The 27099-nt window shown below is 64.1% G+C and overlaps 2 protein-coding genes across 10 annotated transcripts in view; both read right to left on the bottom strand.

Moving 5' to 3' along the window:
• Positions 1-16841, bottom strand: part of COL16A1 (collagen type XVI alpha 1 chain) — a 28477-nt gene extending 11636 nt beyond the window's left edge. The window contains exons 1-33 of one of the 3 annotated variants that reach the window (XM_077189561.1): positions 16541-16841; positions 13297-13409; positions 10983-11045; positions 10761-10878; positions 8967-9090; positions 8609-8884; positions 8137-8217; positions 7698-7829; positions 7058-7111; positions 5600-5635; positions 5232-5258; positions 4456-4518; positions 4283-4324; positions 4148-4192; positions 3776-3811; positions 3576-3638; positions 3422-3466; positions 3238-3333; positions 3067-3105; positions 2811-2855; positions 2281-2316; positions 1960-2079; positions 1841-1876; positions 1726-1761; positions 1575-1649; positions 1405-1452; positions 1286-1321; positions 1141-1194; positions 802-918; positions 681-716; positions 464-571; positions 233-376; positions 92-145 (exon numbers count right to left, since the gene is read on the bottom strand). In XM_077189561.1, the coding sequence (XP_077045676.1) occupies positions 92-145; positions 233-376; positions 464-571; positions 681-716; positions 802-918; positions 1141-1194; positions 1286-1321; positions 1405-1452; positions 1575-1649; positions 1726-1761; positions 1841-1876; positions 1960-2079; positions 2281-2316; positions 2811-2855; positions 3067-3105; positions 3238-3333; positions 3422-3466; positions 3576-3638; positions 3776-3811; positions 4148-4192; positions 4283-4324; positions 4456-4518; positions 5232-5258; positions 5600-5635; positions 7058-7111; positions 7698-7829; positions 8137-8217; positions 8609-8884; positions 8967-9090; positions 10761-10878; positions 10983-11045; positions 13297-13372 (2361 nt within the window). In that variant the 5' untranslated portion in view covers positions 13373-13409; positions 16541-16841. Of the gene's footprint in view, positions 1-91; positions 146-232; positions 377-463; positions 572-680; positions 717-801; positions 919-1140; positions 1195-1285; positions 1322-1404; positions 1453-1574; positions 1650-1725; positions 1762-1840; positions 1877-1959; positions 2080-2280; positions 2317-2810; positions 2856-3066; positions 3106-3237; positions 3334-3421; positions 3467-3575; positions 3639-3775; positions 3812-4147; positions 4193-4282; positions 4325-4455; positions 4519-5231; positions 5259-5599; positions 5636-7057; positions 7112-7697; positions 7830-8136; positions 8218-8608; positions 8885-8966; positions 9091-10760; positions 10879-10982; positions 11046-13296; positions 13410-14230; positions 14359-16540 lie in introns of those variants that run through there. The other 2 variants (XM_077189560.1, XM_077189562.1) reach the window with 2 other exon arrangements.
• Positions 16842-18336: 1495 nt separating this feature from the next.
• ADGRB2 (adhesion G protein-coupled receptor B2) overlaps positions 18337-27099 on the bottom strand; it is a 36076-nt gene continuing 27313 nt past the window's right edge. For 6 of the 7 annotated variants that reach the window (XM_077189428.1, XM_077189426.1, XM_077189429.1 and 3 more), the window contains 16 exons: positions 25767-25893; positions 24812-24915; positions 24085-24187; positions 23692-23842; positions 23009-23078; positions 22790-22856; positions 22602-22687; positions 21941-22039; positions 21112-21283; positions 20944-21039; positions 20774-20813; positions 19976-20634; positions 19680-19715; positions 19289-19393; positions 19093-19146; positions 18337-19002 (listed from right to left, as the gene is read on the bottom strand). In XM_077189428.1, the coding sequence (XP_077045543.1) occupies positions 18808-19002; positions 19093-19146; positions 19289-19393; positions 19680-19715; positions 19976-20634; positions 20774-20813; positions 20944-21039; positions 21112-21283; positions 21941-22039; positions 22602-22687; positions 22790-22856; positions 23009-23078; positions 23692-23842; positions 24085-24187; positions 24812-24915; positions 25767-25893 (2164 nt within the window). In that variant the 3' untranslated portion in view covers positions 18337-18807. The remainder of the gene's footprint in view (positions 19003-19092; positions 19147-19288; positions 19394-19679; positions 19716-19975; positions 20635-20773; positions 20814-20943; positions 21040-21111; positions 21284-21940; positions 22040-22601; positions 22688-22789; positions 22857-23008; positions 23079-23691; positions 23843-24084; positions 24188-24811; positions 24916-25766; positions 25894-27099) is intronic. The other variant, XM_077189427.1, reaches the window with a different exon arrangement.

Here is a 27099-nt window from a genome sequence, read left to right as displayed (position 1 = left end):
AGAGGGGCACTGAGGTGTCCCCAGGACCCCATTGGGGACACAGAGGGGACGCTGAGCTGTCCCCAGCACCCCACCCCTGCACCCCACTCACCTGCAGCCCCTTGGGCCCGGCAGGACCCGGCACCCCCGGCAGCCCCGGCTTGCCCTAAAACACAGCAGGGTCACCCCGAGGGCACGGTGCCAGGGGCTCTGTGGCCATGGGGCTCTGTGGCCATGGGGAGGGGACACTCACGGGTCTGCCAGGCTGCCCGATGCCCGGTGGGCCCTGCTCCCCTTTGGGCCCAGCTTTTCCCGGGATGCCCACAGCTTTTCCTGGGATGCCCTTGGCGTCCAGGAGGTGCCCAAGCATGGCGGGGTGAGGCTCACATGGTTCTCCCTGCAGGGAGGGGACAGGAGAGTGACAGAGGGGTGGGTGGCACTGCAGGGACAGGGTCCAGCTGCCCAGAACTGGGGCTGTCCTCACCTTGTCACCTTTAGGACCAGCTGGTCCCCTGATGCCAGGCTCACCCGCCAGCCCCGGGACACCGGCCATGCCCGGCGTGCCCGGGTCCCCCGGGCTGCCAGCGTCACCCTGGCAAAGAGAGGGGACAAAGGTGGCGTGGGGAGGGAGGGGACACACGACACACAGAGGTCACAGTGCCCTCTGTCACCGCTGAGCCACCCCGAGCCCCTCTGCTCACCTTCTGTCCCTTGTCACCGGCCTCGCCGGGTCTGCCCTGGGGAAACGCAGCAAGGGGTCAGGGTGGGGCATCCCCCCCAAAAACGGGCACGGGGGGCACGGGGGGCACGGGGGGCACTCACCGCTCTGCCCGAGGGGCCAGCAGGACCCCTCTCACCCGGTGGCCCCGGCACTGCCACCACTGTCGCTGTCCCTTGGAGGGCTTGAGGGGTGGGAGGGCACTGCCCGCATTGGTCACCCTGCAGGGGGACATCCTGGCTGGGAGGTGGCCTTGGGGACCTGGACACGGCCCCCTGACCTCTCCAGCCCAGATTTCAGCAGGGACAGGGCAGGGACAGGGCAGGGACAGGGCAGGGACAGAGCAGGGACAAGGCAGGGACAGGGCAGGGACAGAGCAGGGACAGGGCAGGGACAGGGCAGGGACAGAGCAGGGACAGGGGTGTCCCCAGTGCTGCACCCACCTTCTCTCCCTTGAGCCCCCTCACACCTGGGTCTCCCTTCTCTCCTGGCATTCCCTGCACGGAGCATCCACAGCACAGGTGACACCACGGTCCCCAAAACTCAGCTCTGACATCCCAGACCCACCCCCACAGTGTCCCCACTCACCGGCCTGCCCGTGGGTCCCACATGGCCACTGTCCCCCTGAAACAGAGCAGGGCCAGGATCAGAATTAGGCTCGGGATCAGCCAAGCCTGGGATGTCCAGAGGGGACAGGGGTCACTCACCTTGTCACCCTTGATCCCGGCCAGCTCGGACAGCCCCTCCTGGCCCTGCTGGACACACGTGTGGTCACTGTCCCGGCACCCAGAGCACCCCAGGTTGTCACCCTGCCCAGGTGACAACACCCAGGTCCCAACCCCAGCCCGGGACAGGGGGGTCCCTCCCCGCCGCTCACCGGCAGCCCCGGCTCCCCCTCGAGGCGCAGCGCGGCGAGGACGCGGAGATGATCGCAGGGCTGGCACGAGTCCCCCTGGTGGGGACAGCAGGGGACAGCTCAGGGGCTGCAGTGGCCGAGCAAGGGGTGGCACGGAGGGTCACACACTCACCTTGTCGCCTTTCATGCCCTGGATGCCGGGATCGCCCTGAGAAGGAAAAGCAGGAGATGGGCGCTGCTCGGTGTCCCCCAGGTGGGGACAAGCCAGCCCAGCCCGTGTCACCTACCCTGTCCCCTTTGGGTCCTGCGGGGCCGGGTGTGTCCTGGGAAAGGGGAAACAGAGGGAACATCAGGGATGCTGAGGTGACACCGCTCTGCCCCCCATCCCCATCGGGTTCAGACTCACCGAGATCCCGTCCCTGCCGGGCGCTCCGGGCTCCCCCCGCGGCCCCGGCTGGCCGGGAATCCCGGGAATTCCGATGGCACCGAGCGTCCCCTCGGTGGGACACGCCTGGCACGGCTCGCCCTGCCCGGTGACAGCAGTGACACAGAGCCTGTGGTGGCCCCCAGGACGTCCCAGGCAGCCCCAGGGCCGGGGGATGTGCCCGTGGCCACCGTGTCACCGTACCCGTGGTGTCACCGTACCCGTGGTGTCACCGTACCCGTGGTGTCACCGTACCCACTGTGTCACTGTGTGTCACCGTACCCACCCCGTCACTGCACCCACCTTGTCTCCTTTCGGCCCCAGTGCTCCGGGAGGACCCTGCAGGAGCAAAGCAGGGACGGGGCTGCTCCAGGGAGGCCACGCTGTGCTCCAGCAGTGCCACCCTGCACCCTCAGCGGGGTGATCCCGGCCCCGAGCAACGCTCCCGGTTTTCCCAAAGCTCCCAACTTTTTCCAAAGCCCTCTCAGCTCCTGCTTTTTCTAAAGCCGTTTCAGCTCCCTCATTTCCCAAAGCTCTCTCAGCTCCCACTTTTCCCAGAGCCCTCTCAGCTCCCAGTTTTCCCAAATCCCTCTCAGCTCCCAGTTTTCCCAAATCCCTCTCAGCTCCCAGTTTTCCTAAAGCCCTCTCAGCTTCTGCTTTTCCCAAATCCCTCTCAGCTCCCACTTTTCCCAAAGTCCTCTCAGTTCCCTCATTTACCAAAGCCCTCTCAGCTCCTGGGCTCTGATCCCAGCCCCTCTCTGGCCAAGCAGCCCCAACCCCGAGCCAAAAACCCGGCCCTGACCCCGGCTTTGGCTCCTGCCTCTGCTACTCACGGGTGTCCCAGGCGATCCTCCGGGTCCAGGAGCTCCCGGGCTGCCCTGGAGCCAGAGATGGGAAATCCTGAGCTCAGCCAGGGGACACCACAGCCCTGGGTGTGACATCCCTGTCCCTCTGGGGGTGTCCTGCCCCCCAAGCCAGGTCCTTGGGCCACCCACAGTGGCTGAGGCTGCAGCTCAGCTCTGGTGGATCCAGCTCTGGATGGGATTCCCAGCACTGGGGGGCACCTGGGACCCCTTTCCCTGCACTCACCTTCTTTCCCTTCGGACCTGGGGGGCCACCAGGGTCACCCTGAAAGGGACAAAGGGAGGTGTGAACCCTGCTGGGGTGCCCTGGCCAGCCAGCTCTGGCTGTGGGGTGGCACCTTGCCCGTCCCATGGCAATGCCACCGTGGGGACACCACCCTGGCACAGGGCTCCTCACCGGCTTCCCTGGAATGCCAACCCCTGGAGAGCCTGGCATGCCCGGGGGTCCTGGTTCACCGGCCAAACCCTCTGGTCCCACGAGGCCGGGGTCACCCTGCAGGACATTGAGGGGAGAGTGGCAGTGCTGGCAGTGCCACCAGGTGCCCCATATCCCCCCTGTCACCCCCAAACCCCCCTGGTACCTTCTGTCCCTTGGGTCCCACCACGCAGATCTCTCCGGGCCGGCCCTGCCAGGAGGGGAGTGGGGTCTGAAGGCTCCTGTGGCCAGACCCCCCTGGCCTGGGGGATGCCCAGGGGGTGCCCAGGGGTGCCCAGGTACCCCCCAGCACTACTCACATCACGCCCAGGGCGCCCGGGCTTGCCCTGTAGGCCCCCGTCACCCTTCTCACCCTTCTGGCCCTGCAGGACAGACAGATGTCACCTCTGGTGTCACCCGTGGTGTCACCCAAGGTTGGTACTGGCAGGTCCTGGTATCTCTGCCACCATCCCAGGTGTCCCTCCTGCCATGCCAGGACCCCCAGGTGGGCTGGACTCACCTTCTGCCCCTCAGTGCCAGCTGGGCCTGGGAGTCCCTGCATGGGAAAAAGGGGACAAAGAGGGTGCCCAGGTGGGCTCGTACAGGTGCCCAGGTGGGCTTGAGTGGGTGCTCAGGTGGTCTCATGCAGGTGCCCAGGTGGGCTCCTGCAGGGTCACCTCCTGCTCCTCTCATGCCCACAAGGAGCTGGAACCGCAGAGCTGGACCCCCCACCCCATCCCAGGGCAGGGGGACCCCCACAGTGTCCCCGCAATGTCCCCACAGTGTCCCTGCAGTGTCCCCACAGTGTCCCCGCAGTGTCCCCACAGTGTCCCCACAATGTCCCCGCAGTGTCTCTGCAATGTCCCCACAGTGTCCCCGCAGCGTCACTTACCACCTGCCCACGCTGCCCCTTCTCACCCCGCGGCCCCTCGGCACACTGGGAGGAAGAGGAGGAGGAGGAGGAGGAGGAGGTGAGAGGGCAGGGAGGGATGGGGAGGGGCTTTGGGGAGGGTTTGGGGGGTCTCACCTGCACGGGGCCATCGGGGTGGGTGCGCACACAGTCCATGCCCTGCGGAGGGGGGAGGCGGCTCAGGGACAGGGTGGGGGCTTTGGGGGCACAGGGGCACCCCCAGGGCGTCCCTGTGTGCCAGGGAGCCAGCAGGAGGGGACAGGCAGGACGGGGACACCGGGGACACTCACACGGTCACCCTTCTCCCCTTTGCCACCCGCCGCACCAGGGAGGCCCCGCTCACCCTTGGTGCCCTGCAAGAGAGAGAGGGAGGGAGGGAGGGAAAGGGCACGGGGTGGGTTAAAAATGGGCATAGGGTGGGGGAAAAATGGGCACAGGGAGGGGGAAAAATGGACACAGGGTGGGTGACAAATGGGCACAGGGTGGGTGACAAGTGGGCACAGGGAGGGGGACAAATGGGCACAGGATGGGTTAAAAATGGGCACAGGGTGGGTGACAAACGGGCACAGGGAGGGTGAAAAATGGGCACAGGGAGGGTTAAAAATGGGCACAGGATGGGTTAAAAATGGGCACAGGGTGGGTGACAAACGGGCACAGGGAGGGTGAAAAATGGGCACAGGGAGGGTTAAAAATGGGCACAGGGTGGGTGACAAATGGGCACAGGGTGGGGGACAAACGGGCACAGGTGGGGGACAAACGGGCACAGGGAGGGTTAAAAATGGGCACAGAGTGGGTGAAAAATGGGCACAGGGTGGGTGACAAACAAAGGGGCACAGGGTGGATTAAAAACAGGCACAGGGTGGGGGACAAACAGACACAGGGTGGGTGACAAACAGGTACAGGGAGGGGGACAAGTGGGCACAGGATGGGTGGAAATGGGCACAGGTGACAGACACAGGGTCCCCACATCCCCCTGTGTGCCCACAGCTCCGGGCAGGGACGCTCTGGCTCAGCATCCCCACATTCCTGCGGGAGCTCTGGGTGTCCTGGGAGGTGACAAACCAACCTTTGGACCTGGGGGACCGAGGGTGACCTGTGGACACAGGAGAAAGGTGTCCCCCGAGGTGGCAGCAGCAGAGCCCTGAGCCCAGCACAGTTCCCATTGTCCCAGCACTCTGTCCCCAAGTGCCACCATGGGGCATGAGGCATCCCAATGGCTGCCACCCCCTGCCATCCCCCCCAAACCCCAGCCAGAGGTTGCTGTAGGAATGGGGCCACATCTGGAAAGGATCAGGGGCCTTCCAGATGTTGCAGGGCCTGGAGGAGCCGTGGGGTCGTGGGGGGCTGGTGACAGCACCCCAGTGGCTTTTGCCACCCCCAGGTCACAGCCCAGCCTGGCCAGCTCGGGGTCCCCATGGCCGGTGCCACACTCACATTTCCTGGAGCCACCTGGGGCGAGCAGGGAGGGCACTGGAAGAGACAGGGATGGGAGCTTGGGGCAGCTGCACGCCCTGCCCCTGGCACCCCAAACACCAGGCACCCCAAATGCCAGAGCACCCAAAGACCAAGAGCACCCCTAAACCCCACAGCACCCCTAAACCCCACAACAATCCAAACCCCACAGCACCCCCAAACCCCAGAACACCCCAAAACCCCACAGAACTCCAAAACTCCACAATGCCCCAAACCCCACAACACCCAAAACCCCACAGCACCCTCAAACCCCAGAGCACCCCAAACCCCACAGAACTCCAAAACTCCACAATGCCCCAAACCCTACAACACCCAAAACCCCACAGCACCCCCAAACCCCAGAACACCCCAAAATCCCACAGAACTCCAAAACTCCACAATGCCCCAAGCCCCACAGCACCCCAAAACCCACAGCACCCAAAACCCCACAGCATCCAAAACATCACAGCACCCCCAAAACCCCAGAGCACTCCAACCCAGAGCATCCAAAAACCCACAGCATCCATAGGATTGGGGACACTCAGGGACTGGGGACAGGCAGGATGTGGCTCTGTCCCCAAGACCTCCAGCCCCTCTGCAGGAGTGACAAAACGATCTTTTGTCTCCTTAAAAAAGCTCAGAAATTTCTCTCCTTAATTAGTTGAAAAGACACCTCATAGGACTTGGGGGACTTCGCCTCAAACTTAAGGATGGCCAATTGGACAGAAACCAAAAAAGTGCCTGAGCAATTTACTAGAAAAAGAAGAGAACAAATAAACTAATTGCTTTTGTGAGGTGTTTTACCAGGAGCAAGAACCTTTTGCACCTGGCTTGGTTTTTCTCTGTAAAGAATTATTTTATTTTGCCTTTTACTAAAACTTTTTTGTTTCCACCACTCCCACAGAAGCCACCCTGCTGATTTTATACCTTCTAATTTAGCTGAGCTATCTTGGGTGTGAAATAGATCTCCAAGAGCTTATGAGACCATGTATCACCCCCCACCCCAATCTGCACCCTGGGACATCCCTGTGGTGGGATGAGGCATCCCAGAAACATTCAGGGATGAGGAACAGGAGCTCTGGAGATCTGCACCCACCCCAGTCTGCACCCTGGGACATCCCTGTGGTGAGATGAGGGATCCCAGAAACATTCAGGGATGAGGAACAGGAGCTCTGGAGACATTTCCCAGCTCTGGCAGTGCTCTGGAGTCGCTCGGAGGGAACAAAGAGGCCCTTGGCCAGAGCTGGGATGGCTCCAGCAGCAGCACGGAGCCAGTGGGGCCTCAATCCCTGCTCAGGGGGAGCAGAGCAGCTGCTCCTCACGGCGTCCCTGCAGCGCTGGGAGATCCCAGATTGGCAGGGACAGAGCCAGCCTGGGTGTGGGACAGAGGGTGGCACCGTGGGTGGCACTGGAAGGGCAGCAGGGCTGGCACACGCTCACCTTGTCCTTGGCATCGTCCCTCAGGCTGCTCCTTCCCGAGGCTCTGCCCGGCTCCTGCAGGGAGGGAAGAGCTGGTGCTGGCACCTGCTTGGAGCATCCCAGGCCTGTCCGTGAATCCTGGGTTTGTCCTGCTCAGGAAGCCAGGGAGGAGGAGGAGGCAGCAGTGGCACCTTCCTGTCCCTCAGCCCCTCGGGTCACAGACACCTCCCTGCCCAGGTGGGACCTCCCTGCCCAGGTGGGACCTCCCTGTCCAGGTGGGACCTTCCTGTCCCTTGTCCCCTCAGGTCACAGACTCCTCCCTCTCTCCCTCCCTCCCTCCCCAGCCTCAAACTGGGTGGAAAAAGTAAGGAAGGATTTTCCAGGGGCTGGAGCAAGGTGGCTGCACCAGGCCAGGTATGGGATGGGGACTGGGATGGGGACTGGGATAGCAATGGGGATGGAAACAGGGATGGGGACTGGGATGAGATTGGGGATGGAGATGGAGCTGAGCTCGGGGACAGGGACAGGGCCAGGATGGGGATCCAGGATGGGGATGGAGATGGGAACAGGGGCCGGGATGGCCACGGGGTGAGGATGGAGACTGGGATGGAGACTGGGATGGAGACTGGGATGGGGCCGGGGTGGCACTGGCAGAGCTCACGGTGCCCAGCGGCTCCTCCAGGCAGAAGCAGCGGGTGAACACCCTGCCCTCGGGCTGCGGCACCATCTCGATCAGGTTGCTGCTCTGCATCAGCTCCGCTTGCCGGCGGGTCTTGGGCGTTTCTGTCTGGCACTGCAGGGAGACAGCGGGGTCAGAGGGAGGCGTGAGGATGGGCAGCACGAGGCGGTGACACAAAGGGGACAGACCTGCCCTCGCTGCGCCTCAGTTTCCCCTGTGGGGAAAACCCTGAGTGTGGACAGGGCAGCTCCAGGGTCTGCGGCTGGGGTGGGGACACTTAGGGGTGCTCAGGGGTGCTCAGGGTCACTCAAGAGCACTCAGTGGCACTCAGGGGCACTCCTGGGCCCTGAGGGACACTCATTGGCACTCAGGGACGCTCAGGGACACTCAGGGACACTCAGTGGCACTGAGGGGCACTCACCCCGCTGGCCGAGATCTCGCAGCACCCCTCCTGCCTGGCCAGCTCGGCGTCGCAGTAGATCTGAGCTTGCTGGATGTCAAACTGCAGCAGGACACGGGTGACAGGTCAGGGGTGGCCTTGACACCGCGGGCAGAGCCAGGGGCACTCATTGGCACTCATTGGCATTCATTGGCACTCATTGGCACTCATTGGCACTCAGGGGCACTCAGTGACACTCATTGGCACTCAGGGGCACTCATTGGCATTCAGGGGCACTCAGTGGCACTCAGGGGCACTCAGGGGCACTCATTGGCACTCAGGAGCACTCAGTGGCACTCGGGGACACTCATTGGCACTCAGTGGCACCCAGGGGCACTCATTGGCACTCATTGGCACTCAGTGGCACTCAGGGGCACTCATTGGCACTCAGTGGCACTCAGTGGCACTCAGGGACACCCATTGGCACTCAGTGGCGCTGACCCCTCCGACTCACCCTGACCGGGGTGCCACGCACGGCGTCCAGCCCCAGGAAGGCGTTGCCCTCGGGTGCCAGGGCTCTCCGCGGCCCCAGCGGCTTGGAGGCGATGGAGGCGCAGTCCAGGTGCACGGACACGGCGTGGCCCTGCACGGCCACCACCACCTTGTGCCAGCGCCCATCGAACAGCGACGCCACCGCCTTGCCCGCGAAGGTGGCGCTGACGAAGCTGGCACCCGGTGCCCGCGCCTGGAACTCCAGGCTTCGCTCGGGGCCGTGCACGGACAGGGAGAGCTGGGCACAGAGGGGACAGCGGCGCGCTCAGGGACAGCTCCTGCTCATTCCTGGGGCGTCCCCCCATGTCCCCGGGGTGTACCTGGGGGTATCCCTGGCGGTCGGTGACCTGGAAGAGGTACCAGTGCTCCCCAGTGCTGTTCTTCTTCAGCAGCAAGGTGAGGACCAGGGTGAAGGTGGGGGGCAGCCCCCGCGGGAACACCTGCCTGTGGGGACAGCTCTTGGGGTGCTCTGGGGACGGAGTTGGCACCGAGGAGGGTGGCACCCATCCGTAGGGCACTTACAGGTGGTGGCACCGTCCCAACAACCCCAATGGGTCCTGCCATGAACTGTCCCCACTGGTGGCACCCATCCACACGGCACTTTCAGGTGGTGGCACCACCCCAGCAACCCCAATGGGTCCTGCCAGGAGCTGTCCCCACTGGTGGCACCCCAGATGGCATCACAGTGGGTTCTGTCCCGCAGTGTCACCCCTGCTGGTGTGGCTGCAGCTCTCATCCCAAAATTTTGTCCCAGGGCAGGCAGGAAATGCATCCATCATCCCCAGGGAGGCCCAGGCAGCCTTTCCCAGCTCTCCCACAGCCCATTCAACCACTGGAAATATTTGCTCTGGGCTCCGCTCCGCTCCCAGCCTTGGCTCCGCACCCGCAGCTTTCCAAGCCACTGCTCTGGAGCTGGACCAAGGGATGGGCACTGGGACAGGGCCAGCGGTGCCCTCTGCTCTCCATGGGGCACGGGGACACCCTGACAGGGCACTGAGGTGGGTGGGCACCCATGGGACCTCACAGCCTGGGCTGTGCCCATCTCCAGACTCCCCAAAGCTGGATTTGGGATGCCCCAGCCAAGAGCAACACCAGCCTGGATTCTCCACCATCCATCCCGCAGCCATCCAAGGATTTGGCTGCCCAGGCTGGATCTCCTGGCCCTCTGGAGAGCCCCATGCCCAGCACAGCTCTGTGCCAGCCCCGGGGCAATGTGGGGACACGCCACAGCCATTTCCTGCAGGAGCAGCTCCCGAGGACATGGATCTGCTCCCGCCCTGCCACGCTGCACCATCCCTGCCAGCCCTGGCACCGTGGGCACTGAGGGGACAAGGGCCAGGCCCCGTGTGCCCCCCAGCAGCCCCACACACCCGGCAGTGCCTGCTCAGAGCCTCTGGAGCTCGTCCGGACCCCACAGGCTCTGCCAAGAGCAACCACAGAGCAGCCACAGAGCCCTGCTTGCGCAAGGCTTGGCCACCAGCCAGCAGAGCCCTGGCAGCCTGGGGTTTCCTTTCGAGGAGAAAGGTGTTGGGGCAGCCTCGGGGTCCTCAGTGTCCCCACAGGTGACACAGAGCTGCCTGGCATCCCTGGCACGAGCTAAGGGCAAAGCCCACCCAGTGTCACAGACATCTTTTATGGAAAATCCTTTCCTTAGGATTGTTCCTCCTGAGAAGCTGAGAGGCCTCAGGAACAAAATGCAAACAATGATTATCTGCTGCTGTGGAATGCAACAGGGGCATCTGGGATTGGCCTCATGTGGTTGTTTCTAATTAATGGCCAATCACAGTCCAGCTGGCTCGGACAGAGAGTCCGAGCCACAAACCTTTGTTATCATTCTTTCCTATTCTATTCTTAGCCAGCCTTCTGATGAAATCCTTTCTTCTATTCTTTTAGTATAGTTTGAATATAATATATATCATAAAATAATAAATCAAGCCTTCTGAAACATGGAGTCAGATCCTCGTCTCCTCCCTCATCCTCAGACCCCTGTGAACACCCAGCTGCACCCAGACCCCAAATTTACACCTGGAGGAGCTTTGGGTCACCTGAGGGTCACTCAGGGCCACCCCACAGGTCACCCAAGGCCACCTGAAAGGTCACCCAGGGTCACTCACTGCGTGGGCTGGACCAGGGGCACGGTGCCCAGGCGCAGCACCACCGGCCCCCGGGCGCTGCGGATCTTCTTGACCGACGAGATCTTCAGCAGGTCGAACCTCTTAACCAGGTTAAAACCTGCAGGACAGAGCAGGGGACATGAGACCTGGCCCTGGCACAGGTGACAGTCCCCAGAGCCCATCCTGGGGTGTCAGAGGATCCCTGAGAGGGCCTTTCCTTACCTGTGACATTCTCGTACTTGTCCCCAGCCAGATCCTCGTCCCAGAGCGGCGGGCACAGCTCTCCTGTGAGGCAAACCAGCACATCACTGTCACTGCCGTGTCCCCAGGCACGGTGGGACGAGCAGGGTGGCACCGCACAGAGCTCCCCAAGCCCAGCAGCGTCTGGGGGTGCTGCCAGGAGCCAGCCCCAGCTTCCCGAGGCAGCGCTGAGCAAGCAAACCCCAATCGCGGGAGTGGGGAGGAGGAGGCTGGAGTGCTCCAGGAGCAGCTGGGAGGGGACAGAGCTTCGGAGGGGACAGAGATTGGGAGGGGACAGAGACTGGGAGGGGACAGAGATTGGGAAGGGACAGAGCTTGGGAGGGGACAGAGACTGGGAGGGGACAGAGCTTCAGAGGGGACAGAGATGGGAGGGGACAGAGATTGGGAGGGACAGAGCATCAGAGGGAACAGAGCTTGGGAGGGGACAGAGCATCAAAGGGGACAGAGCTTCAGAGGGGACAGAGCTTGGAAGGGGACAGAGCATCAGAGGGGACAGAGATTGGGAGGGGACAGAGCTTCAGAGGGGACAGAGCTGGCGCTGCTGCCTCCCACAGGTGAAAGGCTTTCCCAGCCCTGGCTGCTTTGCCTGCAGACAGCCCCGCGGCTGCAATCAGCATCAGGAGACTGGGACGGCTGCCAGGGACACCCACAGCGCCATCGACATCTGTCCCTTCCTGCCCCTTCCCGGTGACAGCTCGGAGCCGGTGGCCCTCGGGACAGGCGTGAGGGTCCAGCCCGAGGCTGAGGAGCAGGAAATGCCGTGTCAGGAGCGGTCACGGGGGTGCTGCTGCTGCTTGCAGGGATAAATCCCAGCCCCGGCAGCACCGAGCCACCTCCAGATGCGCCAGATGTTGGGAGGTGCGAGATAAAGGAGTAAACAAGGGGGGAGGGAAGGATTTGTTTTGTCTCCATGCAGAGCGGCCCTGGAGCAGGATGGGCACCAAAGATTCTCCCACCCCTTGCTAGGATGTTCCTGGGGGGCTCTGACCCCCTCCAGACCCTCCCCACTTCTGTCAGGAGCTTGGCACCACCGTGGCTTGTGGCCCAGGCTGACCAGGGGCCAGCAGCGATGTGGGGACATGCCTGGGCCAATGTCACAGCAGAGAATGTCACAGCCAGGACAGTGTCCCCTCCCGCCGGCGCTGACATCACCCTCAGCAGGGCAGGGGACACCAAGGAGCCTAAACCACCCCATGCCATCCCTCTGCAGCCTCTCCGAGCCCTGGGAAGGGAAAATCCCGCCTGTCCAACCCTCTGTCCCTTAGGAAAGGCCAGGACACACGAGGCCACACCGTGCCGGGCAGCAGGAGCGGGTGACAGTGACAGTGACAGTGACAGTGACAGTGACAGTGACGGTGACAGTGACAGTGACAGTGACAGTGACAGTGTCCCCTCCCAGGGAAACCCCGCGGGCCGAGCCACCGCTCCACCCCCTCCGAGCCTGATGCAACCCCGGTGTCGCTTCCAGTGGCTCCTCCCCCGGGGCCCCGGGGCTCATCCCACACCGGGACCATCTCTGTTCCCGTCCCTGTTTCCATCCCTGCTCCCATCCCTGTTCCCTATCCCTATTCCTATCCCTGTTCCCCCATCCCTGCTCCTTGTCCCTGTCCTCATCCCCATTCCCCCATCCCTCTCCCCATCCCTGCTCCCATCCTTGTTCCCTGTCCCTGCTCCCATCCCTGTTCCCTGTCCCTGTCCCCATCCGCGTTTCCCCATCCCTTTTCCCATCCTCATTTCCCCATCCCTGTTCTCTCATCCCTGTTCCCCCATCCCTGTTCCCTGTTCCCTGTCCCCATCCTCATTTCCCCATCCCTGTTCCCTATCCCTGCTCCCATCCCTTTTCCCATCCTCAGCCGCCGTCCCCGTGTCCCCAGCTGCACCTGGACCCCCCCCAGCCCTCCACCACGGTGTGGGTCATGGCCAAACCTCCCTCGGGAGCTCCGTGCATCCTCACCCTGCCCTGTCCCGGCTGTCACCGAGTGTCCCCAGAGTGGCCCAGCCCCATCCATCCCTGCCCATGGCCAGGCTGTGGGGGCGGTGTTGGGGTGTCCCAGGCTGGCTCCCCACAGCTGGGATCACTCGGATCCGCTCTCCCTGGCCCCCTGCCCACGGGGGATGCTGAGCAAAGCCCTGGAGCTCAGTCTGGAGCCACCACTCGGGTGCTGGCACAGCTCACAGTGTCTGTCATCTCTGCCCTGCCACCCCTGGCACTGACCCAGCTGTGGCAGGGACAGAGGAGGAGGGAGGTGGCTCCCAAGCCCCCGCTGGTCCTTACCTTCTGCTGGCAGCAGCTCCATCCCCTGGCAGGCGCTGAGGAGCCCGGCAAGCACCAGGGCCCAGAGACCACTCATGGTGCCCGTGGCAGAGGCTCAGGGCCCTCAGGGCCACCTGCAAGGGAGAGACCCCGAGATGGGCACCTGGTGGCCCACGAGGTTGCCCACACCAGGAAAGCCACCAGCATGGAGTGGCACTGACCCTCCTGGCCATGGCTCGGTGATGTTTTGGGGGGTCACTGTGGTCCCCATCCCTCTGCTCCACACCCAGCCCAAGCCACAGCATCCCAGCATCCCTGGGTGTCAAAGGCCAGCACCCGAATTTACTCCAAACACTCAGAAATTCAGTGACTGGAGCTCCCCAGAGTGGAACCGGGTGTACCCACCCGGGAAGGGCTCAGCACCTCCCGTTCCATCTCCCGGTCCCGTGTGGATCCCCGGGGGTGTCCCTGCAGGTCACCCCGACCTGGCCTCCCTCCTGCTTCCTGCCACGAGGCAAGCTGGGGCTGCAGCAGGGCCCGGAGCCGGGACAGACGGACACCCTCGGCTCCGGAGCTGCTGCCGGAGCGGGACATCCCCGTCCTTCACCCACGCACAGACCCCGGCACCCCCGGCAGCGGGGCCACCCCTGCCCTGCCTGCCCGGGGCTCCCTGGCACCCCCAGCTCTTCTCTCCACCCCCCTTCACCGCTTGTCCCTTGTGCTGCCCCCCGGCTCCGCTGGCCTGGCACTGCCCTCGCCCACCCCCGCAGCTCCCCCCGGCCGCTCCCCGCCTTCCCCGCGCCGCACCCTCCGCACCGGCGGGTCCCCGCGGCCCCGGGGCGTGATTAACGCCGGGGATTAACGGGGAATCCCCCTCGTCCCGTCCCGTCCCGTCCCGTCCCGCCGCAGGGCCGGGGCTCCATCCGTCCCCGGTGCGGCGCTGCCCGGGGCTCACCTGCGCGGGGCTCGGCGGGGACGGGGCTCTGGGGGGTGCGGGACACCGGCAGCTCCACCGCGGGACACCGGGAGCTCCGGTGCAGTGCGGGACACCGGGAGCCGCCGCGCCGCCCCCGCCGCCTTCCCCGCCTCCCTGCGGGGGGAGCCCGAGCCGCCCCCCAAGCGCTGCCCGCCCCCCGCACCCCCCCCAAACCCGGGGGGCCGCCTTCGCATCCCCGCCCTCCTCCTCCTCCTCCTCCTCCTCCTCCTCCTCCTCCGGGCGCCTCCCCCGGCAGCGCCTCCGCTCCCTCCCCGCCCTCCTTCCCCCCTCCGGCCCCAATCCCAGATTTGGGGGGGATCCCATTCCCTGGCTGTCCCCCCTGTGGAGCGGCTGTTCCTGCCCACAGGCAGCTGAGGGCACCCGGGGGTGGCAGCGCTGGTGGCAGCGCTGCCCAGAATGTGTCCCCAAGGAAGGAGGGTGTCCCTCAAGGATGCTCCTGCACGGGCACGGCCCCGGGAGCAGCTCCGGGCAGACCCCCCGAGGCCATCCCGCCGTGTGACACGGAGCTGCTGTCCCCTCCCTGAGCCTCGGCGGTGGCTTGGGGACAGTCTGGCTCAGGGCGAGGTGCCCGGGGTCAGAGCGACGAGACGGGACCGCTGCCACCATCCCTGCCGCTGGCACCGCCGCCGCTCCCGCGTCCTGCTGATTTCCCAGAGCCCTGCCAAGCCCTGGAGGGATCCCGGCCATGCCAGCCGGGATGTGCCAGCCTGGAATGCTGCCCCAGGGTCTGGCTGCCCCATCCTTCCGTTCCCGTGCGTGCCAGGCCGCCCTGATCCCCCAAAAACAGGCAGGGAACGAGCTCAGCTCGTGCAATTTTAGATCTGGAGGGTGCAAAGCATCCTCTGGCATCGCCATGGCTGTGTCACCGTGCTGGGGCGGCACAGGGACCCTCAGGATGGCCCAGCTGCGTTTTCTCCCAAATTGTGATGGATCTATTCAGGCTGCAGCTTTAGAGACGCGTGAGGGACGCATGGATCTCAATAAAGTCGCTAATTAACAACTGCTGCTTGTGCACAGGCAGTAAATAAGCTGTCGTGGGCAAGCCCAGCCAGTCCCGGCGACGTGGTGACAACGCTCCCGCGAGGTGCCTGCTGAGGTAATTAAGGGTAATTAAAGCAAGTGGGAACGAAAACACAGCTAATTTTCCTCCGTTCTCTCGTTTGGGATGATTGTTCTCCTCGAGCTGTTCTTTGTTTGGGGCCACAAACTTGGGTTTGTGTGTCCTGTGGGCGCAGGGCACGGCCCCAAAACTGGCCCCACATCCCACCCCAACGCCAGAGCAGAGCAGGGATGAAGCCTCGTCCCATCCTCTTCATCTCCCAGGACCCTCAATTTATCCGCAAAACACTTGGGAGGGTTTACAATGGAGCTCCCCTCACTTCCCAGGCTGCTCCCCTGGGTTCGTTGTCCCCAGCCCGGTGGCACAAAGCGACCCCGACATCCCCAGGGGTGGCAGCGGCGTGGAAAACCCCGGCTCCGTGCAGCTCCTGCTTCCCTTGGCTGTTCCAGAGCACGGGATCGGCATTTCCAGAGGGAGAAAGGAGCCGGATCCCGCCTCCCCAGACCTCGGGCTTGGAGCGGCGCCCAGCGGGGGGATGGAAAGCAGGATCCTGCAGCAAGCAGCCCCTGCCCACCCTCCATCCCATCATGGAAAAAGCAGAGGCGCGCTGCGCTTCCAAGAAACTGCCGCGCCGCCTGCCAAAAAACACGAGCCGGAGCAGAGCCCGGCAATTTCGGGGCTGGAGACAATTTTGCCTCCGAGCAACGCGGCGGTTTTGTTACCCTGGGGCTCCCCACGTCTCACCCCGAGCTCAGCCCTCCCCCGAAAGGCTCCCCAAATCCATGGAGTGAGGGTTGGGATGACGCCGTCCGGACCGCGCTGGCTCAGAGGCAGCTGCCGGCCTGGGCAAGGCACAGGAGGGAATTCCTGCGGTGAGGATTTCAGAGGCTCAGCATTAATTTCTGCTCCAATCCAGGCACAAATTCCCCCCTCCTCCCCGCCTAATTCCAGCCAGGAAGGAAAGCGCCTGCAGGAATTCTTTCCAGCTTCCCAGGGCTGTTTGTAGCCGCGGTGCTAGAACAGCACTTTTTGCCTCTTTTTGGTGAAGTTTCTCTCGCGGGGAGCCGAGGGAGAAGCCTCAGAGCCGCTTCTCCATCATTTCCGCCCCCCAGAATTCACATTTTTGGCACTGGGGGGACTCAGCACGGCTCCGATGGGAGCTGCAGATGGAAAACGGCTCCAGAGCTCTGGGATCTGCTCTGACTCACCCCGTACCCCCTGTCTGGCAGGACTGAGGGCTTCAGCGGCTCAGCATTAATTTCTGCTCCAATCCAGGCACAATTCCCCGCTCCTCCCTGCCTAATTCCAGCCAGGAAGGAAAGCGCTGCAGGAATTCTTTCCAGTTTCCCTGGGCCGTCTGTAGCCACGGTGCTAGAACAGCACTTTTTGCCTCTTTTTGGTGAAGTTTCTTCCACGGGGAGAGGAGGGAGAAGCTCCGATGCGAGCTCCCGTTCCCCCCGCGGCCGCGCAGTCTCAGAGCCGCTTCTCCATCATTTCCGCCCCCCAAAATTCACATTTTTGGCACTGGGGGGACTCAGCACGGCTGATGGAAAGCGGCTCCAGAGCTCTGGGATCTGCTCTGACCCACCCTGTCCCCGCTGTCCAGCAGGGCTGGGGGCTGTCCCTTGTCCCCTCATGCTGGGACACTCCACGAGTGCCTCTGGCCCGGGCTCCGTTCCCTCGCCCCATCTGGCGTCTCCATGAGTAATAAAAGCTGCTAATTGCCAACAGATGCCCCAGGAAACCCTGACGCTGCTGTGTTTGGCTGGGAAAGGAGAGGAGGGGATCTGGAGCAGGCCCCGGATCCCCCAAAGCAGGGCAGGGGGGGCGGGCAGGGGGATCCCAGTGCGTGGCAGCTCTGAGAAACCAGAGCTGGAGGATGTGGCTGCAGAATTCCAGCAGAATTAATTTCCAGCAGAATTAATTTCCAGCAGAATTAATTTCCAGCAGAATTTTCCAGCAGAATTACAGGGACCAGCGAGGGGGGGACACCCCAAGGAGGGGATGGTGCCCCTGACCCGCACCCTCCATGGGGCTGGGAGCCCCACAGCAGCCCCTGGCTGTGCCAGGATCTGCCACTCGTGATTCTGACCCCTGGCATGGGCAGTCAGAAATGTTTGTGCTTGTGCCAGCCCCCTCCCCACACAGCTGGATCCCCCTGAGGAGGGGGCAGTGGAACAATTTGGCTCCTTCCACCCCCTCCTCGTCACTCCCATCACCACGTGGGAACCCAAATGGCTTCTTCAGAGCCCCAGACCTGAACTGGGCACTGCTGGGATGAACTGGGTTATCAAATTGGGATTTCCATGCCCTGGGGGGGGCTGGGGAGGGGACCCCCACTCCAAGGGTCACATCCTGTCCCAGTGTCCCAGCCCTGTCCTGTCCCATGGTCAGTGGCCACCAGCCCAGCCTGGCCTGTGCCCTTTGCTCCTCCCAAGCCTGTCCTGTCCAAGGGAAGCCCTCAGGAAGCTCAGGAGGCTTTTCCCAGAGGGAAAGGGATCTGCTCCCACCACGGCACAGCCGTGGCACTCACAGCAGGAGGGTTTTGGTGCCGCGGTCCCACCATGGATCCGAATCTCTCATCCCAGATGTGCCCGGAGCCACCAGCAGCGCTGTCCTGACCCAGCTCCTGCTCTGGGCATTCCCACACTCAGCTGCTGCTCCCGCTGGAGCTCCCACCTCCATCTCTGGATGCCTGGAAGCTCCCACAGTGCTGTGCAGCCCACCTGGAGCGACTCCACGTGGTGATGACCTCCGAAATTCCTTCATTTACTCACAGATTAATTACTCTATAATTACCACTCCTGGCTCCCATGATCAGGCGCTCATTTGCAGCACGGGGGGTGCAGGATCAGCCCTGCTCAGGGCGGGATTTTTTGGGGCAGGGGGGTGCAGGCAGAGCAGGGTGACAATGGGTGACAATGGGTGACACTGGGTGACAATGGGTGACAATGGGTGACAGCCACCCCCAGGCGAAACACGAGGCGGCGGCCGCGGCCCCACGGCACCACAGAGAGTGAACTTTTATTTCCAACAACGACAGCACCTGCCCCGTGGGGTGGGGGACGGTGGGGAGGGCTGGGAGGGGGCGGCCGCGGGGCTCCCGGGGTCGGGGGGGGTCCCGGGGGGCGGCCGCTCGCGTGCACACGGTGCACGGCGTGAAGAAACATCCCGGTAGAAAAGAACAAAGGTCTGAGGGCCTCCACGGGCCGGTCCTGCCCCGGGGGTTGGGGTGCAGGCGTGAGCGTGGGTGAGCATTTTGGGGAGGGGGGAGAGGGCGCGGGTCCCCTCCACACCCGCGTCCTGGGGGTGGCAGGAGGAGGAACCGCGCGAGGACGAGTGGGAGGCGGCTCTGTCGGGGGACAGGGACCCCCCGGCTGCCCCGGAGCACGGAGCAAAACCAGCGGGGCCGCGCACGGGGCGGCGGCGGCGGCGGGCGCGGGGCTCACACCCCCGGGGCTCACACCCCCGGGGCTCACACCTCCGTCTGGAAATCGCCGTCGGCCGCATCCAGGCCAGCGCAGGGGCTGTCCCAGTCTGCCCTGCACAGCTCCAGCCGGTCCCGCTGGGCGCTGGGCAGCGAGCCCAGCGTCATCGCCTTGAATGTGCTCCACGGCTTGGGCGGCGCTGCCGGAGCTTTCGGCCGCTGCTCCTCGGGGCTGGTCACATCCTGCACGGTGAGGGGCAGCTGTGGCCAGGCTCTGTCGCACTGCCACCTCCTGCCCTCTCCACAGCACCCCCAGGGGGAGCCAGGACTTACGTTGGCCGTGCTCTTGTCCCCGCCGCCCGAGGAGACGCTCCACCGCTTTTCTCGCTGCAGAAAAACCCCAGCGCTCAGCCCCGGCGGCGCCCCTGGGTGCCCTGAGTGTCCCCGGGGTGCCACAGTCCATGCAGGAGGAGGAGGAAAAGGCTGGCAGGGTGCACACCAGGGCAGGACGGGGCCTCCAGGACCTCACCTTGGAGGAGCCGGTGGACGGAGCCCGGTACCGGTCCAGCGTGTGGAATTTCTGGTTGAGCTCGTGGTAGAGCTCGGAGTGGCGTTTCCGTGTGTGCATCACCTTCTGCGGGGGCAGAGCAGGGCCTGTGGCCATCGGCTCTGCCCGCTGTCCCTCGGCACTGTCCCCTGTCCCCATCCCTGTCCCCATCCCTGCCTTCCTGGGGCACCCCAGACCAGCAGCAGAGCCCGCTCCAGGCTCATCGTGGGTGTTTGAATCCAGAGCCAACGTTTGATACTGCCTGGTCTAAACCCCTCAGAGCTCAGGAGCTGCTCGCGGAGCAAAGGGAGTGGGGACAACCTGGATCAGTCCCCCACGGTGGCACCGGTGCCACCTCCATGGCAGGACTTACCTCGAAGTCCAGGTCAGAGTACCGCAACCTCTTCCTCTGGCAGGGGGACAGGCAGGAGCAGGGCAGGAGATGGAGAAGAAAAGGGAAAGTTCTTTGCAGGGCCAGGATGAGGGGGAACAGGGTTTAGGGGCTCATGCCAGCCCCAATCCATGCCCGGCCGGGGACATGGAGCTCATCCCACCAGGGCTGGGATGGCCAGGGGGCAGCACAGGGGGAATTCATGCAACCCTACACGTGCACTCGTGTCCCGGGCACACGGATCCCTCCCCACACACGGGCACCAGCCCCCCGCTCACCTCCAGGGACCCCACTTTCATGGCAGAGCCAGGCACGGTGCGGGGCATGGTGCGGCTGCGCTCCGACAGCTCCGAGGCCAGGATCTGCCTCACCGTGGGGTGCTGCTTGAACTGGAGGCCGTAGGGCGCCTTCACCGTGGCGTAGGGCTGGTTGAGGTTCACATTGACGTGATCCACGGCCACAAAGCCGGGATAGGCGTCCCCTTCGGCCGCCGGGCGCCCCGTCCCGCCGGGCACCGCCTCCTCCGCGCCGGCACCGAGCGTTCCCTCCTCGCGGGGGAAGGGCTTGAGGCTGCCGGTGCGGCGGGGCAGCATCATGTAATCGCTCTCTCGGGGGGGCTCGGGAGCCCGGATCCAGCCGTATTCCAGGGGCCTCAGGCTGCTCTCGGTGCACAGGTAAACGGGACCCGGCGCCTCCAGGCCCAGCTGCTGCGCCGGCGGCTCGCCCAGCTCGGTCAGACCCGCCACCACGTTCGGCGTCATCTTGGGCACCTGCACCAGGATGCTGGCGGGGGGGATGTTCCCGGGCAGGCTGGAGAAGCCCAGGCCGCCCTCCGAGGTGGTGTTGAGCTTGGGGTCTTCGTCCCCGTCCAGGGAGATGCGGGACAAGGTGCCCGTGATGGTGGCGGGGTTGCAGGTGTTCACCTCTTTGAACAGCACTGTGGGCGGGGAGTGGGGTCAGAGCCGGCCCTGAGGGTCCCACGGAGGGTGGGGGGCACAGGAGAGACCCCCCCCACCCCCGGCTCGTGCTGCCTGTCCCTCCCAGGTGTGGCACGGTGACAACAGAGGGGAGCTCACCTGTCTGACACGCCAGGTCAACGTCCTTTTCAAAATCTGTCTATAAAAATCCAGAAAGAAGGGAGAGAGCGAGACAGAGAGGAGAGAAAGAGAGGGACAGAGACGGGGAAATGAAGCACCATGGCCGGGCACGGGCAGCGGCGGGGGTCTCCAGGGGGGGACCCACTCACCAGGATCTGCACCTGCCCGTTCTTGCAGGAGTCGGGCGAGTTTTCATTCTCCTCGCTCCTGCACCCCCCCATCTGACACTTGACCACGTCCTGGACCTGCGGGGACAGAGCCGGTCACGGCCCCGCGGCCAGGGCTGTCCCCCGGCGCCCCTCCGGCGCCGCCCCCACCTCTCGGCGCAGGAAGCCGTGCACGGTGATGATGACGAAGCCCTGGACGGAGTTGAAGACGGCGAAGAGGACCTGGAAGAGGATGGAGCGCCGGTCGGTCATGGCGAGCACGGCCGACATCCAGGTCAGCGCCAGCAGAGGCAGGACCACGCAGGAGCTCCACAGCGATGCCCTGGCGCAGGGAGAGAGGGGCCGGGGTGAGCCCACGGGGTGGGGCTGCCCTGGGACAGCCCCCCGAGCATCGCCCCCCTCCCCACAGCGGCCCCCCGAGCTTTGCCCCGCGCCCCGCAAGCACGGCCGGGGCTGTGTGACACAGCTGTCCCCTCTCCCTCGGTGTCCCCAAGCCAGCGCTGGCTGGGAACTGAGGGCTGAGGGGATCTGCGGGCTCCAGCCCCCCGGGTGTGTCCCTGTTCCCACACAGCCACAGGGTGCTGGGGGGACGTGGGGGACACCGCCACCCTCCCACGGCCACCAGAACAGCACAGAGGGGATTTTTTTGATTTTTTTATATTTTCAGTCGAAAATTTTGGGGCTGCCTGTGTTGTGAGCAGGGACTTTGGCAGCCACGCTCCAGGAGGAGGGGACATCCCGAGCTGCTGCCCCCCCACCCCGAGGCCAGACGAGCCCCCCAACCCCAGCGATGAGGTGACCTGCCATGGGAAGCCATGCCATGCAGACGTGATGGGACACCCCGCCCCGAGCACACAGCGTCACCCTTCCTTCCTTCCTTCCTTGCTTCCCCTCGGGGACCCCCAGCCCGCCCCATAAGATGCCCAGAGCCCCCTCGCCGCGCTGTGCTCGGGGCGGGGGGCGCGGGACGGGCACTAACATGGCACTGCTGGCGGTGGCGGAGGTCATGGCCGCGCTGGACACCACGCCGCACTTGGTGCATTTCAGCAGCAGGCTGCCGCACGGGGGGGGCTTGGAGCTACGAGCCCAGCGCCCCCCCGGCGCCCCGCGGCCAGGACCGGGCCACGCGGGGAGGAGGAGGAGGAGGAGGAGGAGGAGGGATGCAGGCACGGGGAGAAGGGATGGAGCAAGGCAGGAGGGCGGGGAGGATGGACAGATGGACGGACAGATGGATGGAGGGATGGACGGACACAGGCAAGAAGCAAATGGGAGGAGGAGAAGAAAGAGAGAGAGAGAGAGAAAGAGAAAGAGAGCGTCGGGTTAGTCGAGGGCGGCGGCTGTTAATGGCGAGGGGGGGTGGCCAAGCGGCAGGGGAGGGGGCGGGCACGGAGGGGGGGCTGCGGCCTGCGGACCCCCCCCCCTTTCCCCGAGGGGCTGCCCCCCAAATTCTGCCCCTCCAGCAGCCCCCGACAAGGAGGGGCTGTGCTCACCCCGGGCTTGGCCCCGCCGCCCACTGATGAAATCTGCCCCAGCCCGCGCCCGCTGCTTGGGCACCCCATGCTCAGCCCCCGGCAGGGTGTGGGGGTCGGGGGCCAGCCCCGGGGACCCCCCCCCGCCCTCGTGGGGCGCAGGGCACTTACCCAGCTCGCTGCTTTTTGGACTTATCTGAAATGCCGTCGCGGGACATGAGCTTGTTGAAGACGATGATGCCCACCAGCATGTTCACCTGCGGGAGGGTGGGCTCAGGGCTGGCACGGAGCCCCCTGCCCACGGCAGCAGCTGCCATGAGCCCCCCCCAGGGTGGGTTTTGGGGGGTTCCAGGGCTCACCAGCACGATGGCAGCAGCGGGTCCCACGAAGGCGTAGAGCAAACCGCCCTCCAGCGAGAGCCAGCAGCTGTAGGGGACAGAGGGTGGCGTGTCAGGGGACAGCACTGTGGTTGTCCCTTGCTCCCAGCCAGCCCGCAGCAGCCGCCGTGCCCCACCCTGTGTCCCCTGTCCCCACCCTGTGTCCCCTGTCCCCACCCCATGGTCCCTGTCCCCACGTACTAGCTCGCTGTGCCGTAGCCTTTGGTCCGCGTGAATCCGACAGAGACGGCGACCACGAGGGCTGGCAACCCTGGAGAGGGGACACAGGGCTGGAGAAGCTGGAGGAAGGTGGCACTGTCCCCCCTGTGCCAGACCCAGGCGTGGGGACAGCGATGGAGCTCCTCTGACAGCTCCCCAGGGTGCCACAGCTGAGACACCTGGGTGTGCTTTCCTCTGCTGTGCCTCAGTTTCCCCTCTGATGTGTCGCAGACATTTTTTATGAAAAATCCTTTCCTTAGGATTTTTTCCTCCTGAGAAGCTGAGAGGCCTCAGGAACAAAATGTAACCAATGGTTATCTGCTGCTGTGGAATGCAACAGGTGCATCTGGGATTGGGCTCATGTGGTTGTTTCTAATTAATGGCCAATCACAGCCCAGCTGTCTCGGACAGAGAGCCACAAACCTTTGTTATCATTCTTTCCTATGCTATTCTTAGCCAGCCTTCTGATGAAATCCTTTCTTCTATTCTTTTAGTATAGTTTTAATATAATATATATCATAAAATAATAAATCAATCCTTCTGAAACATGGAGTCAGACCCTCGTCTCATCCTCGCACCCCTGTGAACACGGTCACACTGATGAGCCTGGGGGGTACCAGGCACAGGTGAGGGGTGCCCCCCTGCCAGCCAGGCCGGGCTCTTACCCCATCCCAAGCACAGGAAGCGCTTCCTGACCAGGCGTGTCCGGATCCGGCCGATCACCGCCAGGTAGGACTGCCAGGCCTCGGTCAGCACCCAGCAGAAGGACGAGAGGAAGAAGAAGTGGAGGAAGGCGGCGGTCATGGTGCACACGCCCTGCAGGGGGGGACACGGGGACATCACAGGGACAGCGTGTCTGGCACCGCGGTGGTTAAACCCCCACGCCCGGCGAGGTTTGTGTCAAAGCCAGGGGCGGGCGCGGGGGATTTAATCCCGGGATCGAGTTAATCCAAATCCAATCTGCAGCTGGGAGCCGGCAGGGGACCAGGCGAGTGGCCTGGGACCCCGCCAAAGGTGGCAGGGTGGTGGCAGGGTGGTGGCAGGGTGGTGGCACCCACCTTGCTGAGCATCTGGGACTGGCCCACGAGGATGAGGATGTTGGAAGCCAGGATGGAGACGCAGAAGTTGAGCAGGATGATGGAGCGCTCCGACTTGATGAACCTGCGGCAGGAGCGGCGTGGGGCCAGCCTGTCCCTGTGTCCCTTGTCCTTGTCCCATGTCCCTGTCCCTGTCCCTTGTCCCATGTTCCATGTCCCTGTCCCTTATCCCTGTCCATGCCCCTGTCACTTGTCCTGTGTCCCTGTCCCTTGTCCCTTGTCCCATATCCCTGTCCCTGTCCCTTGTCCCTTGTTCCATGTCCCTGTCCCTTGTCCCTGTCCCATGTCCCTGTCCCTGTCACTTGTCCTGTGTCCACGTCCCTGTCCCTTGTCCCATGTCCCCACCCCTTGTCCCATGTCCCTGTCACTTGTCCCATGTCCCTGTCCCATATCCCTGTCCCATGTCCCTGTCCCTGTCCCTGTCCCTGTCCCTTGTCCCTGTCCCATCCCTTGTCCCATGTCCCCATCCCTTGTCCCATGTCCCCATCCCTTGTCCCATGCTGCCACAGGGTGGGCACTGTCCTGGGGCAGGGACAGTCCCAGGCATCTTCTCCCACCCAGATTTTCCATTCCCATTAATCCCATTGATGTCGAGCCTTCCCCGGTGCCCTGTCCCCCTTTGCCACCCCCTCCCCACACAGCCCCAGGCTCCAGGAGCCCCCCATGTCCCCATGTGCCCTGGGGTCACCTCCAGAAGGCGGCGTAGATCACCAGCAGGGTCAGCAGGGCCATGCAGGACACGGCGCAGCCGATCATCAGTGGCACCGACGGCGTCCCCGAGGGGTCCATGGCCTGGGGGGGACACAACACAGGCTGAGCCCAGCGCCCTCCCCACTGCTCCCTGCCAGCCCCTCTGTGCCCTCCAGCCCCTCATTGGGGCCCCCCGGGTGCCAGAAGGGGTCGGTGGCAGCGGTGGCACAGCCAGAGGGGGCTCCGTGCCAACAGGGGACACGGGAGGAATAGCAATGGGTGCCCCCTCCCCTCCTGGCACACAGCAGTGCCCTGTATTGAGCTCTAGGGACCACGGCAGCCCCTGCCCACACAATCCCACCCTGCTGGGCGTGCTGGGGGTGCTGGGGGTGCTGGGACCCTTCCCTTGCTGCTGGGGACACCCCCACCCTCCAGCACCCACCTCATCCTAGAAATGCTCCGTGCCCATCCCCACCTTCCAGCGCCCACCTCATCCCAGAAATGCTCTGCACCCATCCCCACCCTCCAGCACCCACCTCATCCTAGAAATGCTCCGTGCCCATCCCCACCTTCCAGCGCCCACCTCATCCTAGAAATGCTCTGTGCTCATCCCCACCTTCCAGTACCCACCTCATCCTAGAAATGCTCTGCACCCATCCCCACCCTCCAGCACCCACCTCATCCTAGAAATGCTCCGTGCCCATCCCCACCCTCCAGTGCCCACCTCATCCTAGAAATGCTCCATGCCCATCCCCACCCTCCAGTGCCCAGCTCATCCTAGAAATGCTCCGTGCCATCCCCACCTTCCAGTGCCCAGCTCATCCTAGAAATCCTCCGTGCCCATCCCCACCTTCCCTCAGGACCACCCCTGCCCAGCTCAGGGGTCACCCCCCAGCCACCTCCCGTGTCCCCAGTGGGCTGGTGGCTGTCCCCAGCCCGTCCCTGTCCCCTACCAGGTCTCTGGGCAGCTGGGCGAGCACGGCGAAGGTGGCGAGCTGGCGGCACTGGCACTTGGTGTGCGCCGGGAGGGTCTCCAGGGTTTGGCAGCTCTCCGTGTCCCAGTTTCCCAAGCCAGCATCCCTGATTAATGGCAGGAGAGAGCAGAGGGAGAGCAATTTGAAATGATCAAACACACGGCAGCCCCTCGCGCCTCTCCGGAGTTAACCCCTTCCTGGCCTTGCCCAGGGGGAGGGCACCGAGGGGGCACTGCCAGGGGACCCTCCCGAGCTTGGGGACAGGGGTGAAGCCATCCCTGCCCTGGAAGGCTTCGGGTTCAATCATCCCACAGAGATTTGGGAGGGAAGAAACATCACAGAGAGAGGCTGGGCAGTGCCAGGACGGGCAGGAACAGCCCCAAGAGCCCCCTGGCACCTGTGTCCCCTCCCAGGGGGGCGATGATTCCCTCTCTCCATGGGGACCCCTCCCTCCATGGGGTCCTCATCATGGGGACCCCTCTGTCTTTGGGATCCCTCATTATGGGGATCCCTTATTATGGGGACCCCTGTCTTTGGGACCTCTCTTACCCTTGGGGACCCCTCCCAGCCTTGGGGACCCCTCCCACCCTTGAGGACCCTTCTGTCATGGGGCCTCTCCTGTTAGAGAGATCTCTCCACCATGGGGACCCCCCTTTAATGGGGACCCACCCCCTTGGGGACCCTCCTGCCATGGGGATCCTTCGTATTAAAGGGATTTCTCCACCTTGGGGACCCTTCCTGTCACAGGGACCACTCCTGCCATGGGGACCCTTCCTGTTAAAGGGATTTCTCCACCTTGGGGACCCTTCCTGTCACAGGGACACCTCCTGCCAGGGGATGTCCCCAGTGAGGGGGCAGAGAGTGGGGTGGCACTGCCACGCCCTGGGAGAGCAGCCACAGCTTCCAGCACGTCAGGAAAACCGGGAACTGTGTCTGTGGGACAGCTGGGGACCGTCCCTGGGGCAGGGCTGAGACCTGCCATGCTCATCACAGCCAACACCTCTGCACCGCTTTGGGGGGTGAACGGAACCAGTGACCCCAAACTGTGGGGTTCCCGTGGCTACCTGGGCAGGGGGGCTGGCAGTGCCCTCCCCCAGCCCGCAGCGCTGCCCGCCCCCCTTCCTGCCCTACTTTCCCTCATTCCTGCCAGCGCTAACAAATCACATCTGGCAGCCTGGCAGCGGCTCCGGGGCCACATCGATCCCGTGGGAGCTCAATTCACCCGTGCCAGTGGGGCTGGGATGCGGCAAAGGATGGTCCTGGCTCCTCATCCCTGGTCCTCATCCCTGCTCCCATCCCTGCTCCCATATCC

The sequence above is a fragment of the Agelaius phoeniceus genome, chromosome 22 (assembly GCF_051311805.1).
Source record: "Agelaius phoeniceus isolate bAgePho1 chromosome 22, bAgePho1.hap1, whole genome shotgun sequence".
Classification (NCBI taxonomy): Eukaryota; Metazoa; Chordata; class Aves; order Passeriformes; family Icteridae; genus Agelaius; species Agelaius phoeniceus.
This window is presented reverse-complemented; position numbering and strand designations above follow the sequence as displayed.